At 43.3% G+C, this 16582-nt stretch overlaps 1 protein-coding gene across 1 annotated transcript; it reads left to right on the top strand.

The window, feature by feature from the left end:
- The first annotated feature begins 440 nt into the window (after positions 1-440).
- On the top strand, positions 441-16469 carry ppl (periplakin). The gene is made up of 22 exons (XM_076996522.1): positions 441-673; positions 4016-4112; positions 4455-4609; positions 5192-5312; positions 5456-5581; positions 5839-5880; positions 6566-6727; positions 7536-7643; positions 7995-8090; positions 8236-8358; positions 8604-8750; positions 8934-9085; positions 9851-9957; positions 10221-10378; positions 10663-10841; positions 10967-11105; positions 11598-11791; positions 12482-12632; positions 12719-12802; positions 12914-13030; positions 13149-13241; positions 13334-16469. Exons 1-22 carry the CDS (start codon positions 624-626, stop codon positions 16001-16003), a joined length of 5271 nt encoding a protein of 1756 aa, XP_076852637.1. The 5' UTR covers positions 441-623; the 3' UTR covers positions 16004-16469.
- The last annotated feature ends 113 nt before the right edge of the window (positions 16470-16582 follow it).

Raw genomic sequence — 16582 nt, 5'->3', positions numbered from 1 at the left:
CGAACTTGAATAGCTCTGCAGCTGACATAAGAGAAAATGTATTTATATATATATATATACATATATTTATATATATATATATATATATATATATATATATATATATATATATATATATATATATATATAGTCTTCTTATCGTTACATTATCTATCTAATGTTTCTTTTTTATTTATTCTGTAAAGCACTTTGAGTTGCATGTATGTATGAAAGGTGCTATACAAATAAAGATTATTATTATTATTATTATTATTATTATTATTATTATTATTACTAATAATAATAATAATATCATGAGCAATGTGTATGCTTCACATCAAAAAAATGTCATTGATAAAGTAAGTACAGTACGTGACTGTCCGCATACTGATAGGCTGGGGGATGCCACGCCTGCGAGGGAGGACCGGTACCGTGATTAAACCGGGTTGGTACAGGAAAGTTTGTGACAGACAGCTGGAGGTGTTCTGAGTGGGAGGGTGCAACCAGTGGTCCGAAAGTTGGCTGCGACCGAAACTGTATCTGTCTAGGGCAGCGTTCAAAGTACCTGAACCTGATAACAACAAAACTTCGTTTTCCCCACCGGATTCCGAGTCAGGCGTTTGGAAAGCATCGAATCCATCAGAATGTTCAAGAAGAAGCCATCGAAGACCAGCGTGAACATCACGCCTAAAAGGTCGGTGCTTTGGACCCAAAACTGTCACATGTAGTCGCCCTTCGAATGTCGTTTGCATTTTGTACATTTTTGTAAAACACGACAACGGTCATTTGGTGTGTTTGGTGCGTTTCTAAAGATGTATTTACTTATTTCGACATCTTGTCCGTCCGTGTCGTGGGGACAGTGGTCAGTTCACATCCCTTCGGACTATGCGCAGCACTTTTTGTGAGCAATGGTTTCGTTTTTTGGTGTTATTTTGGTGTGACGTTTTCCTCGGTTACAGCCTTCTTGTACACTTTCCACTAGGACCGAAGGGTGTGGCAGGTATGGACACACTGTGTGACAGGCTGTATAAAGACTTCGTGGGCAGTAATATTAGACCGAGTGCCTTGTTCATCCGCGGTCTACGGACTTCCTTCCGTCCCTTATTCTTCATCATTTATTCTAAGAGTTTAAGTAAACTTTCTAGTGAAGTGCTGGTATCCATAGTTACAGGATGTGTTTTTGCAATTGATGAGAGATGAGATATTCAATCAGTTCCCTCATGCGTAACCAAGCCGGCCCGTAGAGCACTCTGCAAAGTAGTAAAGCCAGAGAAGTTTATCTACTCGTAGTCGTTGTGATCATGTAAAACTCTGCAGGTGAAGGGGGTGTGGATGTCGGACGTGAAACCTGCGTGCTCTGCTGAAACCCCCCCCCCCACCACATACACACACACACACACCTTGCTTACTCAGAGTCTTCTTTACACGTTAATCAGTATTTTCAGTTTTTGCATATAAGCAAGCAAGCAGATAGCTTGTTGTTCTGCAAGATTTTTTTACGCTGTGTTGATTACAGCAGAGGAGTGAAATTTGCACCTGCACCTGTAACATCACACCTGTAGGCTGTCACATCGTTGGCTGGCTCTAGCACCATGTCCAGCTCAGTGGTGTCCCAGGGGAGAGGTCCTGGCTGTGGGCAGGTCTCAATGCCCAGGTGATCTGGGACTACTCTGTTAATTGTTCTGGTATAAGCATGAATGGCATTTCTACATGTGTGGATGTTTAACTGGGTGGGAAATGAAATGGAATCTGAACAATGTCAGCGCTCCCCGCCCTTACCATTGTACCTCCTGCTGCTTGTCTTGTTTGAGACGTAGTGTGTGTGTGTGTGTGTGTGTGTGGTTTTTCTGTTGAGCTTGATTTTCTGGTCTCAGGTGAGTGTCCTGCGAGGCTGAGTTTCAGGTTCTGACACGTTGGCGGGATGTGCAGGATCTGAGATGGGAGGGCACTGAGATGGAGGGCAGCAGGCCGCACACACCTGGACAGGTGTCAGGGGGAGGCATACCTAGACAAATGTTAACAGTGCAATAACTACAAACAAGCACAAAACGTTTGAAAGAGTATCTAAAGCTGTATCATTGATACCTTGGTCTATTGATTCTTTTATAAGATTATAAGATTATAAGGCTTTATATGAGGCAGTTCAGGTTTTTGTGTTATTTTAGACCAATGACACAGTTTGCTCTGAATGTTTTACTGCACTATATAGTTTTTTCTCTTAAGTAACTGCTTAAATAACTGCTTAAGAGCAGTAATGCACTGGCAGTGTATTCCGACCCATTAGCAAAGAACACCTTCCTTTTTGTTGTATAACCAAAAAAACTACACACAAAAAACAAACACAGCAGCTCTCTTTTCTTTCTTGTTAGCATGCTGGCAAAACTTTGCACACACACGTCTCCAAAGGTGTATAACACACGTCAGTTAACCAGAGTAAGTACGTTTCAGTGCGCTGGGGTGTGTTCCCTCTCAGGGCAGGGACGCCTATGACTAGAGCAATGTTGACTTCCCACATATGAATGAAATTAGATGAACCTTGGACCCGCGCTGGCTTATGTAACACACAAAAGACTTTCGTGAGTCATGTTCTCTGTGGTCGCCACAGAGCATTTGTAAAAATTTGTTCTCTGCTTGTATATGGTTTTTTTTTGGTGAAATAGTTATTTAAGACAGATGTCAGAAAACAAAATTGCGCTTGGCATGAGTGCATAGTTTTCTCTTTTAACGCATCAATGAAATTCAGTGTTGTGTATGCGTCTGGAGAAAAACACATACCTTAAAGAAAATCCTACTCCTGAACAGTGGTCTGCAGTGGAAAAACCTCTACAAGCAGAAACAGCTTTGACCCCCCAGTGCGTCTGCATCATACATGCCAGATACACTGAAACCGCCCCAAGCTCATAGCCATGACAACATGACAGACTCCTGACATGTGAAAGAGTGGATGAGTCTTGTTTTTATATAACAGAAAGTTCTGGTTTTACTGGAATTAATATTCTTTAATAATGGAACTGACCATGAATAAATAAAAAAAAACATTTAATTTCACATTAAACTTTATTTCACACTAAATCACGTGACAGAAACTTGCAGGCTAGGTCTCAGCACTCTTGTACCTCAGTACTCAGTACCTCTTACAGCACTGAAATTCAAGTTAAGGCTTAATGTCTTTCAGTGATCTTGTTGGCTTATGATTTAAAGCCGCAGAAAACAGAGCCAGTAAGGAGAGAAAGTGATACTTAAACCTGGAAGGTGTCTTTGAACTGGGAACACGCGTGTTAAAGCGGCATCATGCCTGTTGCTCGGAGACCTGCAGCTGCTGGAACCCAACGCCTGACATGCAGCAGTTATATTGGCCTCCAAGCACAGGATTGTCTCCACTGTCCCACAAGGGAAATGATGGATCATTCACCCTGTAAAATGAGCACGTTTCATCAGGTACGGAAACGCTGTCAATCATAGGTGAATTCCAGCGCTGGCACATATTTCCCTGCAGGGAAGCCCCAGTGTCACTGGGATATATTTTTTCATCATGTTTGGTCATGCCAGGACTGCAAAAGTCACAGTTTTATAACGGCTCTCAAAATTCTCTTGAAATGAATTGGTGTTGTGTTTTAAATGGCATGGCTGTGGTGTACCATATTACCCAGAAGCATTCCTCGTATGCTTTTACTCTGATCTTTCTGAATTCTGAGTATTCAAAGTGTTTGCGCAGCCTGATTCCATTAGCACATCAAAGACCAGAGACTGGTAGAGATGGTTTCATACGAAAACCTTTTTCAGATGAGAACTTTTGAAAACACCATAAAAATACTGCTGATTGTTATTTCATTAATTTTTGTTTTATATTGTAGTTTCCTTTAAAAACTCCTTTGTTTTTTCCCCTCTGTGTTCCTCAGACCCATGACTGATTTGTCTGGTCTGATTACTTCTGTTTGTCCCTCAGATCCATTACAGATCTGCATAGTCTGATTTCCTCTGTCTCTCTCTCAAATCCATGACTGATTTGTCTGGTCTGACTTCCTCTGTTTTTTAGAACACCAACTGATCTGACTGCTCTGATTGAGAAGCTGCAGAAAAATGCTGACAAGGTGGAGAAGCACATCACGGAAACGGAGCAAAACCTCAAAAAGGTGCTGAAATGGAATACGGCCTACCGGGGGTCACTGCCACTAGCTTCACATCAGAATGTATTACTTAATAAAAACAAAATGTGAATATATTAATAATAATTAAAGCATTATAATTGGAATTATGCTAATAATAGTGTTATAGTTGTTCTCTGCTATCGTTCAAGCATCATTAGTAACTGTCAGTTACTAAAAGTGTTTTTGAGCAAGCTGGTCCTTCACCAAGCGTCCTGCTGTCATGTCCTGACATGTTACTCTTCTCTGGAAGGAGAGTACACCGTAACACTCTAACTGCAAGGTAACCTTGTTTGTTTTTGGTTTCTTTGTTATGTTTTGATTCCATAGGACGTCAGTAAGATCAATGAGGGCAAACCACCGCTGTACCAGGACGCCACAAACAAGTCCATCCAGAATGCGCTGGACCTCCTGAGTGGCCTGGATGAAGATGCAGCGGAAACCCGCCATCTCCAGCACCCCCAGGCTGAGATGATCCAGCAGGAGTGAGTGCCTCCGACCGACTGGGTGGTGCCCTACGTCTGGAGCAGAGTGGGGTGGATTAGTGGAGTGGGGTGGATTAGGGGAGTGGGGTAGATTAGGGGCCTGGCGTGGATCAGGGGAGTGGGGTAAATTAGGGGCGTGGTGTGGATTAGGGGAGTGGGGTGGATTAGGGGAGTGGGGTGGATTAGGGGAGTGGGGTGGATTAAGGCAGTGGGGTGGATTAGGGGAGTGGTGTGGATTAGGGGAGTGGTGTGGATTAGGGGAGTGGGGTGGATTAAGGAAGTGGGGTGGATTAGGGGAGTGGGGTGGATTAAGGAAGTGGGGTAGATTAGGGGAGTGGTGTGGATTAGGGGAGTGGGGTGGATTAGGGGAGTGGGGTGGATTAAGGAAGTGGGGTAGATTAGGGGAGTGGCGTGGATTAGGGGAGTGGTGTGGATTAGGGGAGTGGGGTGGATTAGGGGAGTGGGGTGGATTAGGGGAGTGGGGTGGATTAAGGAAGTGAGGTGGATTAAGGAAGTGGGGTGGATTAGGGGAGTTGTACAGATTAGGGGAGACGTGCAGCTCATGTGCATGTTCTCCCTCAGCATGAAGCAGCTTCGCGAGCGTGTGATGAAGCTACGTGACGAACACAACCACATCTACCACCTCACGCGCTCTGAAGGGGTTCCCAGCGTCAACTGGGGCAAGGTCATCGATGAGAAACTTGTAAGTGACCTACATGCATTCCCTTGTTCAGACACTTTCACTCTCCTTCATGCTTGCCTTGGAAATGACGTTGTTCATCTGGGAAAATAAATTACTGATATGAATATATGTGCGTGTGCGTATGTGCGTGTGTGTATATGCAGGTAAATGTGAACAACAAAGGATTTGGACAAGACCTGCCCACTATTGAAAATCAAGTTGAAGAGCACAATATCTTCCAGAGTGAGGTGGAGGCCTTGGCTCCTTACATAAATGAAGGAAATGACAAGGTGAACAACCTTTAGCTAAATATCTCGGCCTTCAGCTAAACACCTTAGACTTCAGATAAACCCTCAGCCTTCCACTACCAATTCATATTGTAATTGTCTATTTTGTGTATTCATTAGTGTATATTAGAGATGTGGTTTACTTCTGTTTTACAAACCACAATAAGACAATGTTCTTAGCTCTTCTACAATAGAAATCAGTATACAGTATCCTGAGTCTGACTGTCATGGGATTTCTGACTGTGTTTTTGGTGTTGCAGGAGTACGTTGGGACCCAGCAGATGAAATACAACAAGCTCCTGGTAAATTACAGCTCATATCTATTCCCCCACATTAGCTTCATAACATTAGCTGGAGAAGCCAGCACCATACAGATGCACCTCTTACTGTCCCAGAATGAGAAGGACGCGCTCCGTATGCCTTAGAATGGTGAGGGGGGAGTACGGCATGCAGGATCTTCTTTATATGTAAACATTTGCTTTTCATATTTACCCATACAAAGCACACTTGGCATGCTACCCACACTTAGCCTCCTCACAGACTGGGTGACGCTGCCTGCAGCTAGGAGCAGTACTACACCAGACTCTAGAACACTTCTAGAACTGGGACCAGTACTACACCAGACTATAGAACACTTCTAGAACTGGGAGCAGTACTACACCAGACTCTAGAACACTTCTGGAACTGGGAGCAGTACTACACCAGACTCTTAAACACTTCTGGAACTGGGAGCTGTACTACACCGGACTCTAGATTACCTCTGCAACCAAGAGCAGCACTACACCAGACTCTAGAATACCTCTGGAACTGGGAGCAGTACTACACCAGACTCTAGAATACCTCTGAGTCATTGAACCAATAGGAGCAGTTTCACATCAGTTGGCAGCATTCTCACAGCACCTGTTTTTACACCCTGTTGATGTTTGTGTGAGGTCCTAAAGGTGTGGACATCGAGGTGATGATGACGTGTGTGTGTCCCTCCCTAAGGCCGCGTCCACTGCCCGGCAGAAGAACCTGCTCAGTCTGAGGGATTACATGCAGCGCTGCACCAACGAGCTCTACTGGCTGGATCAGCAGGCGGAGGAGCGCATCACCTACGACTGGAGTGATGCCAACCTGGACTACCCCGCCCGCAAGAGGCAGTACGAGGTGGGTCCTGCTCCACCTGTGCACACGCGGGTTAATTACCATTACCATCAGTTCACGTGTGGATTCATTACCATTTCCACCAGTGCAACGTGACACATGAATGCATTTCAGATTCATTTGTATTAGACAACATAGATTTATTTGTAGAGCACATTTTATAATCAAAAATACCTTTGCATTATCAAGGATAAAAGCATAAAGAGGACAAAGGTGCCCATATATAGTGCCCATATGTAATGTAAAATACATAAAAGAAAAAGTGAATGAAAAAGATTTTTAAAAAGATTTTAATAAGAAATGGACAGTGATTAGAACACGTTTAAAACATCCATTTTGGTAATGCATAACTCGTGAAACAGAATGTAGAAAAATATAGGAAAACAAATGTAGAAATATAAACATAATGTTACCATTAAATTTCTTTAACTCAATTTGTAACAGTTCTTCATTTTAGTACGTTATTTATTGAATACTATGTAGATAGAAATAGAATACTATGTAGAAAGAAATTCTATATTCTATAGTAGATAGAAATTTTGCAAATATAAGAAGTGGTAAGAGGTTAATGATGATATTAGAGTATTTATTAGAGTAAGATGTTCTACTTTGTAGTATTTTTTAGAGCAAGAGGTTCTACATTAGAGTAGTTATTAGGGGAAGAGGTTCTACGTTGAAGTGTTTATTGAGTTCTGGATGAGTGAATCCCTCTTTCACTCTTTGATAAAGAGTGCAAGTGGACCTCTTTATAAAACCTGGTACCATGGAAAGGTGCTACTTGCAGTCACACCATGTTCCACTGTCACAACAGAACTTCATTAGTAAGTGTCTGGAGCCGAAGGAGGCGACGATCACCAAGCTGAACGATGATGGAGAGAAGCTCATCGCCCAGGACCACCCGGGGAAGACCGTCATCGAGGTATCAGCACAACACAGGTTTTCTGTACAACAAAAACATACGACAAGGAACCTTAATTAAAAGTCCATAAATCATTTGTGAAAGGAGATGTGGTGAGCTAGTTTTGTGCTCTTCAGAGAGGTTCTTCTTGGTAGAGTATTGTTGCTCTTCAGAGAGGTTCTTCTTGTAGAGTATTGTTGCTCTTCAGTGAGGTTCTTCTTGGTAGAGTATTGTTGCTCTTCAGAGAAGTTCAAATCAAATCAAATCAAAGTTTATTTGTATAGCGCTTTTCACAACACATGTTGTCACAAAGCGCTTTCAAGTTCATGTCAGTGTGGTACTGCTGTGACATTAAGGTTGCTTTCTGTTTAGGCCCATATGGAGGCTGTTCATGCAGACTGGAAGGAATATCTCAACCTGCTTATCTGTGAGGAGAACCACCTCAAGCACATGGACGAGTACCACAAGGTGAGCAGAGGCCAGGGGGGTACACAGGAAGTGATCTTCCCAGCCATACAGACGAGGAAGCACTGGACAGGTCTCCTTATACTGCTGGAGTTAGAGCTCTGCAAACAGGCCCCAGTCTAAAACTGATGGATTTCATTCACTGCAGTTCCACAAGGAGGCCAGAGACACACAGGACTTGCTGAAAAGGCTGGACACTGAGATTCAGCAGAAGTACAACCCGGAATTTAAAGACATGTACCAGCTGGAGGGTTTGCTCACAGACCTCAACGTAAGTCTAGTTTAATTATGGCAAATACAGCATCTTAGTGTCTTCAATCTGTCTTAACTGATGCATGTTCTTTGTTGATATTGTGACACATATAGGTGTGAGTGATCCAGGGTGTGTGAGTTTGTTTGTGTGTGTATAAGTGTGTGTTTTGGGTAAATGGGTGGAGTTTATTCAGAATCTGAGTATGTGTGTGTGTGTGTGTGTGTGTGTGTGTGTGTGTGTGTGTGTGTGTGTGTGTGTGGCAGGACCAGTCTAAGGCCATGGATCACTTTGAGGAGCGGGTGAAGTCTCTACAGAACCGCAGTCTGCAAGTTCTCCCCCTCAAGTTCCGCAACAACCCTCCACAGAAGCTGCTCCCTGTTGAGGCGCTGTGTGAATTTGACACTGACGAGGTAAAGAGCACCTGCCCTATTCCAGAGAGCAGCCACAGAGCATCTGGGCAGTGTGTCCGGTCTGAATGATTGGCACTGTGCATGGTGCATGTCTGGATCGGGGGGGGTCATAGCAGTCAGGCTGACCCAGGTACGGCACATAGGCTGATGTTCACTTTTTTGGGGTTTCTCTGGGGCCCATAGGGACAGGTAATGCGAGGAGAACGCTACACGCTCCTCAGGAACAATGGCTACAAATGGGACGTGAAGGACCCAAACGGACGCAGCATGACCGCTCCGGGGGTTTGCTTCATCATCCCGCCCACTGACCCCGAGTCCGTCTCCGTGGCTGAAAAGTGGGTATTCCATCCTGTATGCCCTTATCTGTACTAATCTTTGAGTACACCAAGAATATACCTGTTTTGATTGCACCCTATCAGCAATTGTAGTAATGGTGTACATTTCTGGATGATGTAATAACCCTGTACTGTGATGGTGTAATAGTGTGATGGTGTAATAACCCTGTATTGTGGTGTGATTCTGTGAGATGTGTGATTAGTGTGATGGTGTAATAACCCTGTACCGTGGTGTGGTTCTGGGAGATGTGTGATTAGTGTGATGGTGTAATAACCCTGTACTGTGGTGTGGTTCTGTGAGATGTGTGATTAGTGTGATGGTGTAATAACCCTGTACTGTGGTGTGGTTCTGTGAGATGTGTGATTAGTGTGATGGTGTAATAACCCTGTACTGTGGTGTGGTCCTGTGAGATGTGTGATTAGTGTGATGGTGTAATTACCCTGTACTATGGTGGTGTAATAGTGTGATGGTGTAATAACCCTGTACTGTGGTGTGGTTCTGTGAGATGTGTGATTAGTGTGATGGTGTAATAACCCTGTACTGTGGTGTGGTTCTGTGAGATGTGTGATTAGTGTGATGGTGTAATAACCCTGTACTGTGGTGTGGTTCTGTGAGATGTGTGATTATTGTGATGGTGTAATAACCCTGTACTGTGGTGTGGTCCTGTGAGATGTGTGATTAGTGTGATGGTGTAATAACCCTGTACTATGGTGGTGTAATAGTGTGATGGTGTAATAACCCTGTACTGTGGTGTGGTCCTGCAGCCTGGTCAGTCAGCAGAAGAACATCAAACAGAAGGTGGCCAGCAGCAAGACGGCCCTGCAGGCCCGACTGGGCGACCTGAGGAAGGACACCACCACCAGTGGACAGGGTATGTCCACTGCATTTAGTGCGGCTTGCGGCATCTACCCCATTCCTTGTGTGATCCAGTGTAATCACTTTCAGGTCTTATAGTTCCAAATTGAGCTAAAATAAATGGTAGAAGATGGCACAAGATGGTAGTTGGTCTTCACCAGATTGATCGGATAAAACCAAAGAAAAGAGACCACAGTGTTACCCACAGTGTTAGCTGAGAGTGCATGAAGCGTGTGACCTTGTCTGTTAACCATGTGCCCTCTCACACCTTAACCACAGATAAGCAAGAACAGCAGTGTCGGCAGCTGATGGCAGGACTGGATAAAGTGGTGAATGACCTGAATAAGCAGGAGAAGGCAATTTATACACAAGTGCGCCCCCCTCTGGAGCAGACCCGTCCTCTACAGGACAGTGATGACAGACTGCGTGAAATGAAGGTAAAAATGCTGCATGTCTGAGGAGTTTTCACATGTGCTGCAAAAGTCATACAATTTTTTTTATATTAAAGTATTTAAAATTCTAGCACCATAACATCATGGTTGTCATGGTTATGACCCTGGTTGCTCCACCATGCTTTCCCTTTCCTTTAAAGACCAAATCTGCCTCTAAATTGCTTCCTGCATAATACGCCGAATGCAGTTTTTCTGTATGAAGCTAATGTCGAGTGCTTAGCATTGCCGTCCTGTTGGTTCGTGTTGCCAGTCTGTCTGTTTGTCTGCAGGACATTGCTTCTGCCGTTCGTAGGATCGAGCCGGAGAAGACCTCGAAGGTGCAGGAGGCTGAGGTCTTCCTCAGAACCAACCCAAAGTGTGCAAGCACCCCACAGCTCTTCTCTAAGGTGGCTGAGACCAATGAGAAATACGACAAAGTTGACCGTCTGCTGAAGAGCGCCACAGAGAAGTATGTGATACCCTCCTGCACACACATCTGACAAAGCAGGGTCCGTGCTAGGGCTTGGTTTGGAGACAAAGAACAAAATATAAATGTAATATTTAGAAATGACTTTGACCAATTTCTTCCCATAGACTTCAGAATTCCAACCGCCTGGAAAATTCCCTGCAGAACGCCAAAACCTTGCTGTCCACCAACGAGAACAGGCTGGCCCGAGAAGAGGTTGCACCCTCGGACATGAACTCTCTGGAAAAGACACAGCGTGAGCTAGCTGTAAGACCTTGTGCCCGCTTGTACATGACTTTGCAAAACACTCGATTCCGATTGGTCTGTTAAAGTATTCAGAGGTCTGTTGTTTTTGAAAAACAAACTGCTGTATTGTATAATTGACCTCTGCTATAGGAAACCACTGTTAGCTGTACAGTTCTAATAGACAATAACAAACAATAGACATGTGTTTTTGGGGTGGTATTTTGTACAGCTTTAAATCACAGTTCTGATCAGGGTTCTGTCACTGTGACCAAGCTGAAAATATGTAAATTATCTACACACTGCCACTTTCCAGCAGGATTCTCCAATCTTCAGGGTTCTCCTAAACTAAACAGTACTGAACTACATTTATCCACCAATGAATGACTTGATATTTAACTAACAGGTTGAAGCAATGTGGAGCAGTGAAAACCACTCTCTAAAGTGGAATATTCTTAAACACTGTCTAGTTGAGGTTTAAAATCTAGAGTACTTATTCTTGTCCTGTTGACATAGGACATGGCGACTGAACTGAGAGCAAAGAAATCCATTGTGCCCGAGATGGAGCAGAACCTGAGGTCTGCCAAGATCAGCTGTGAAAACATGGTGATCACGGCACAGGAGCACTGCCCTGACATCGAGAGGCAGGAGGCCGACGTTGAGAAGCTCTCCAAACGCTACGACAACCTCAACAGGCAGATTGATGCTAGGTGTGTTGGTGTTTAGCAGAAAAAAAATCTCTCTATCTCTAGGCATGAATTACAAGTTTCATAGGTATATCTTTATAGTACATATAGAGTTTAATGTGTTCTTTATATTGATTAGCAATAACCTGTCATATTTACTGATTATTATAACTGTCACAAGTTTGAGGAGCAGAAGATATGGAGACGAGATGCAGAAACTTCGTAGTTTATTAACACAAATAACTACAGTTGTAGTAGACATCTAACATGAATGATGCAGACTCACAGTAGCGTAGTGCTTGGCTTATGTCAAACGTAGAACATAAAATGGACTCACAAAGACGAGCATGGGACAAGACTACCACACACAGTATATGATCAACACATAACATGCAACGTGCTAGACTAACGAGACGGGTAAACACCGCCACACACAACCACACCCACAGGAAGTACATATATAGACGCAGACTACATATACACACACCCAAAGGGAGGAGTCCGGAGCTGTAACGTGACAATAACTACTTGTCAAGCTTTACAGATTGTAACAGTATATGCAACTTGCATGCTTATGTTTTTTTTTACTCAATATTGTTTTACTCAGTATTATTATTATTATTCACTTGCTTAATATACAATTTAATATTAATTAAAAGAGCAAAAATATTCATAGCTAAAATGAGTCATTTTTTAAATGTTTCAATCTCGTAGGTCCCAGTATCTGCAGAGAGCTAAGGTATCCTACAACAACTACCGCAATGATTATGACAACCTGAACAGCTGGCTGTCCCGCATCCCCAACTACGAGCCGCGGGATACCGATGACATCAGACAGGTGGAGTCAAAAATGAAAAACCAAAGAGTGAGTCCATTTTATTACTCGTGCATTATTCACTTATTGCTGTAGTTTTTGAGGTAATAAAACCATTGGTCTTTTCCCATTAACAGAATCTGCTTTCTGACATTGCAAGAAAGGAGTCAGACTTAAACAGTGTCTCAAAGAATGCACAGAACTACCAGCAAGCTGTTAAGGTATAAAGTCGTCCTGCTACGCATCGTGATGGAGTTGACCTGTGCAGACATTCATCATTCAACGAGCCATGAGAGGTGACAGCCAGTGTGTTTGTGCATGTGACTCTCTAGGACTACGAAAACGAAGCTGAGAAGTTCCGATCCATTCTTGATCTTGAAGATGGCTTGGTCCCACAGACCTACAAAAGGAGCAAAGTTGAATCTCCTGCGTTGAGAGTAAAGGGAGAGGTACACAAAAATATTACAAATGAAATAAAGTATTCTCACATTTTACGCTTCTCAGAATCTGATCATTTGCAATACAAGTGTATTGTTTTAATCCAGTGTATATGTTCTTTGCCAACAGGAATCAGCCATTGAGGCCAAATTCACTGAAGTCAACGCTGTGAACAAGCAGCGGCTACAAAACCTGGAGTTTGTACAGGGTCTTCTCCACCAGGTACCGTCCCCCTGGCACAGTGGCCACAGCATTGTGTCTGTTTCTTATCTTCATCCCATTCATTCATTATGTGGGGCTTCATTGTTTAACAGCAACCGGAGGTGCAAATGATCGACCAGAAAGTCCAGTCAGTGAATGCGAGTGCCCCTGGAGATGAACCCTGGAGAATCAAGAACCAACTGGAGGAAGAGATTCATAGAAGACAGCAGCTGGAGAAGGAACTCAGAACCATTCAGAGTGACATCTATGTGCTGGAAGGACAAAAGCCCCAGGACACAATTGTCAAGAAAGAGCTGATTAAGAAGGTACCTGATCCTCAATTGGATGAAGAAATGAGCAAAGCCCAACAGAAGCTCCTGGACGAGCGCCGTTCCACTCGCATGCTCGAAAGCGAACTGGACACTCTGCAGGTGAAGCTGCGTGGTATAGAGACGGAGATAAAAGAGGGAGCTCAGCAGTACACAGTCAAGGAGGTTCTCCGCATTGAACGGGATAAGGGACAGGAAGAGGAAGTGAGGAAGCTCAGGGATGAGCTGGAGGAACTCAAGAGACAGAAGACAGTCAGGGACAACGAAGTTGTTCAGATACAAAAGCAGATAACTGTCCTTTCTGCAGAGAAAAACAAAGAGCAGGAAGTCATTAAGGAGGAAGAAGTGATAAAGGTGCAAAATGATCCTCAGTTGGAGACTGAGTACAGATTGCTCCTGGACAGAAAGCAGAAAGAAATAGATAACCGGAACCATCTCGAGGATGAGCTGCGATTCCTGCAAGAAAGACTGAAGCGTCTGGAGAAGGAAAAGGCAATGGCTGAGGAGAAGATCTCCATCCGAGAGGTACTTAAGGTTGAGAAAGACATTGCCTTGGAGAGGGAGGTTGAAAATTTGAGAAGACAGTTTGAAGATGAAAAGGCAAAACGTATGTCTTCTCTGAGAGAAAAAACTGATCTTCAGAGGAAGATCACAAGCCTTGAGGAGGAAAAGGCAAAGGTTATTGTTCAGGAGAAGGTGCGTGAGATTGTTCGTCCTGACCCCAAGGCAGAGGCAGAAGTTGCCAATCTCAGGCTGGAGCTTGTAGAACAGCAAAGAAGATGCAGAGATGGTGAACTCCAGCTGAAGTCTGTTCAGGATGAGTTGATACAGCTGAAAAACAGAGGCCCACAAATCGAATACAAAGAAATTATCAAGGAGATGATAAAATACAAGACCGACCCTGAAACAGAAAGAGAGCTAGAGAAACTCCGAAATGAAATCGTTGACAAAACTCACAACATAGAGAAATTTGAAATAGAGATTCTCCAACTAAGAGATGAGATTCAGAGGTGGAAAGACACAAAGCCCCAGATACAGACCAAAGAGGTAGTTAATGAGGTTCTTCAATACAGAGAGGACCCAAAAACTAAAGAGGAAATTGAGACCCTTAAAAAGAAACTGGCTGAGGAACAGAGGAAACGTTTGGACCTAGAGAGAGAACGGGCCTCCTTTGAAGATAAAATCAGAGTTAAGAAACTTGACTTGTCACAGGTTAGAGAAAAGGTTGTACAACAAGAAGTTGTGAAGATGCAGGAAGACCCTCTCTTGAAATCTGAATGTGACACATTCACCCAAAAGATCAGTGATGAGGTGAGACAGAGAGATCTCCTGAAAGATGAACTGTTAAGGCTGCAGCGTCAGAAGGCCGATCTGGATCTCCAGCTAGAGGAGCTTGAACGTGAACGCAGAACCCGTCGTGATGCTGAGCTTGAAATTCAGCGTTTGAGAGTGCGCCTCAATGAGCTGGAGATCAAAGACAAGGAAACCAGAGAGAAGGTTACGGTTAAACAGAAGGTGGTTCTGCAGCAGGATCCTCAGCAAGAGAGAGAGCACTCCATCCTGCGTCTTCAGGTTGAGGAAGAGAGACACAAACGAGTCCTTTTGGAAAAAGAATACAATCTACTGTTGCAACAGCAACAAACACTTGAAAAGGTGGAGGTTCGTGAGAAGGTTGTTCGTACAGAGAAGGTCCAAGTTGAGAAAGATCCTGAAGCTGAGATTGAGATTGAGAGGCTGAAGAAGAGCCTTGAGGAGGAAACTAGACGACGGCAGGAGCTGGACCTAGAGCTCACAAGTATCACCTCGAGACTGACAGAAATGGAGTTCACGAATACAAAGTCGTCTAAAGAGCTCGACTACATCCGCGACGAAAGCAGTAGACTACAGCAGGAGAACCAACGCCTTCAGAACGAAATCAGGAAGCTACAGGCTGAAATCCATATCACTTCAAAAGAAACCAAACAAATCACAGAGTCCGTCCCGTTGGACAACACCAGAAACTTGGAGATCCGACTGTCGTCACTGCAGAAAGAGCTCTCAGACCTGAAACGCATTACATCTGATAAAGATGAAGAGATTGAAAAGCTACAGAAGAATCTGTCTGCTGTGAGGGTTAAGAGAGAACAAAGAGAAAGTCACCTCCGTCGTTCCATCGTCATTATTGACCCAGACACAGGCAAAGAGATGCGACCCGAGGAGGCGTATAAGTTGGGGCTGATCGACTGGAAAATGTTTGTCAATCTTCAGAGTCAGGAATGCGACTGGGAAGAAATCACTGTCAAGGGTCCAACTGGGGAATCATCTGTTCTTCACGACAGAAAATCAGGAAAGAAGTTCTCCATCGAGGAAGCTCTTCGGGCCGGAAATATCACAAACCGCCAGCTACAGCAGTACCAGAACAAAGAAATTAGCATACAAGAGTTTGGTGTAATGGTTTCAGGAAAGAACAAATAATTTCCCAATGTTTTTATCTGTCTTGTTTAATGAGCGGTGGTTAAAGTTTCTGTTTAAACACATTCCCTGGGTTACGGTTGGATATTATTATATTCTTTTTTTCTCAGTGCAATGTCTATTTATTTTAGTGCATTCCTATACTGATGCATCCAACTGTTATTTCCTTCTGTTTCCGATCTTGGGTTTAATTTGATCTTTAACATTTAGTTGCTATTTTTGAAGGATAAACAGAGGCATTTTGATTTTGCAGGATCAATATTATCTGTAACTCTTCCTGTGGTTCTGGTGTAAAAGGCACTTGGATTAAAAAAAACATTATAAACATATCATAAATTTTTTTTTTGCTTTGTTATTGGAGGTAAAAAGATTACAGTTAACGCGTCATTTGTAGAATGTTTCTTGACATAACCTGTGTCAGCTGAACACGTTTATGTTTCTTAAGATAAACACATGTGGGTGAACCTTAGCCTGATTGTTCATTACTTTTTCTTCTGTATCAGACCAATCATCAACTAATTATATATATATATATATACACAAATATATAAATATATATTATATATGTATACACAAATGTAT

The sequence above is a fragment of the Brachyhypopomus gauderio genome, chromosome 2 (assembly GCF_052324685.1).
Source record: "Brachyhypopomus gauderio isolate BG-103 chromosome 2, BGAUD_0.2, whole genome shotgun sequence".
In the NCBI taxonomy this organism is placed as follows: domain Eukaryota; kingdom Metazoa; phylum Chordata; class Actinopteri; order Gymnotiformes; family Hypopomidae; genus Brachyhypopomus; species Brachyhypopomus gauderio.
This window is presented reverse-complemented; position numbering and strand designations above follow the sequence as displayed.

Coding starts and splice junctions, on each gene's coding strand:
- ppl (XM_076996522.1), top strand. CDS start 624: ATGTTCAAGAAGAAGCCATCGAAGACCAGCGTGAACATCACGCCTAAA. Junction 8,751..8,933: donor GTGAATTTGACACTGACGAG/GTAAAGAGCACC, acceptor TGGGGCCCATAG/GGACAGGTAATGCGAGGAGA. Junction 10,379..10,662: donor ACAGACTGCGTGAAATGAAG/GTAAAAATGCTG, acceptor GTTTGTCTGCAG/GACATTGCTTCTGCCGTTCG.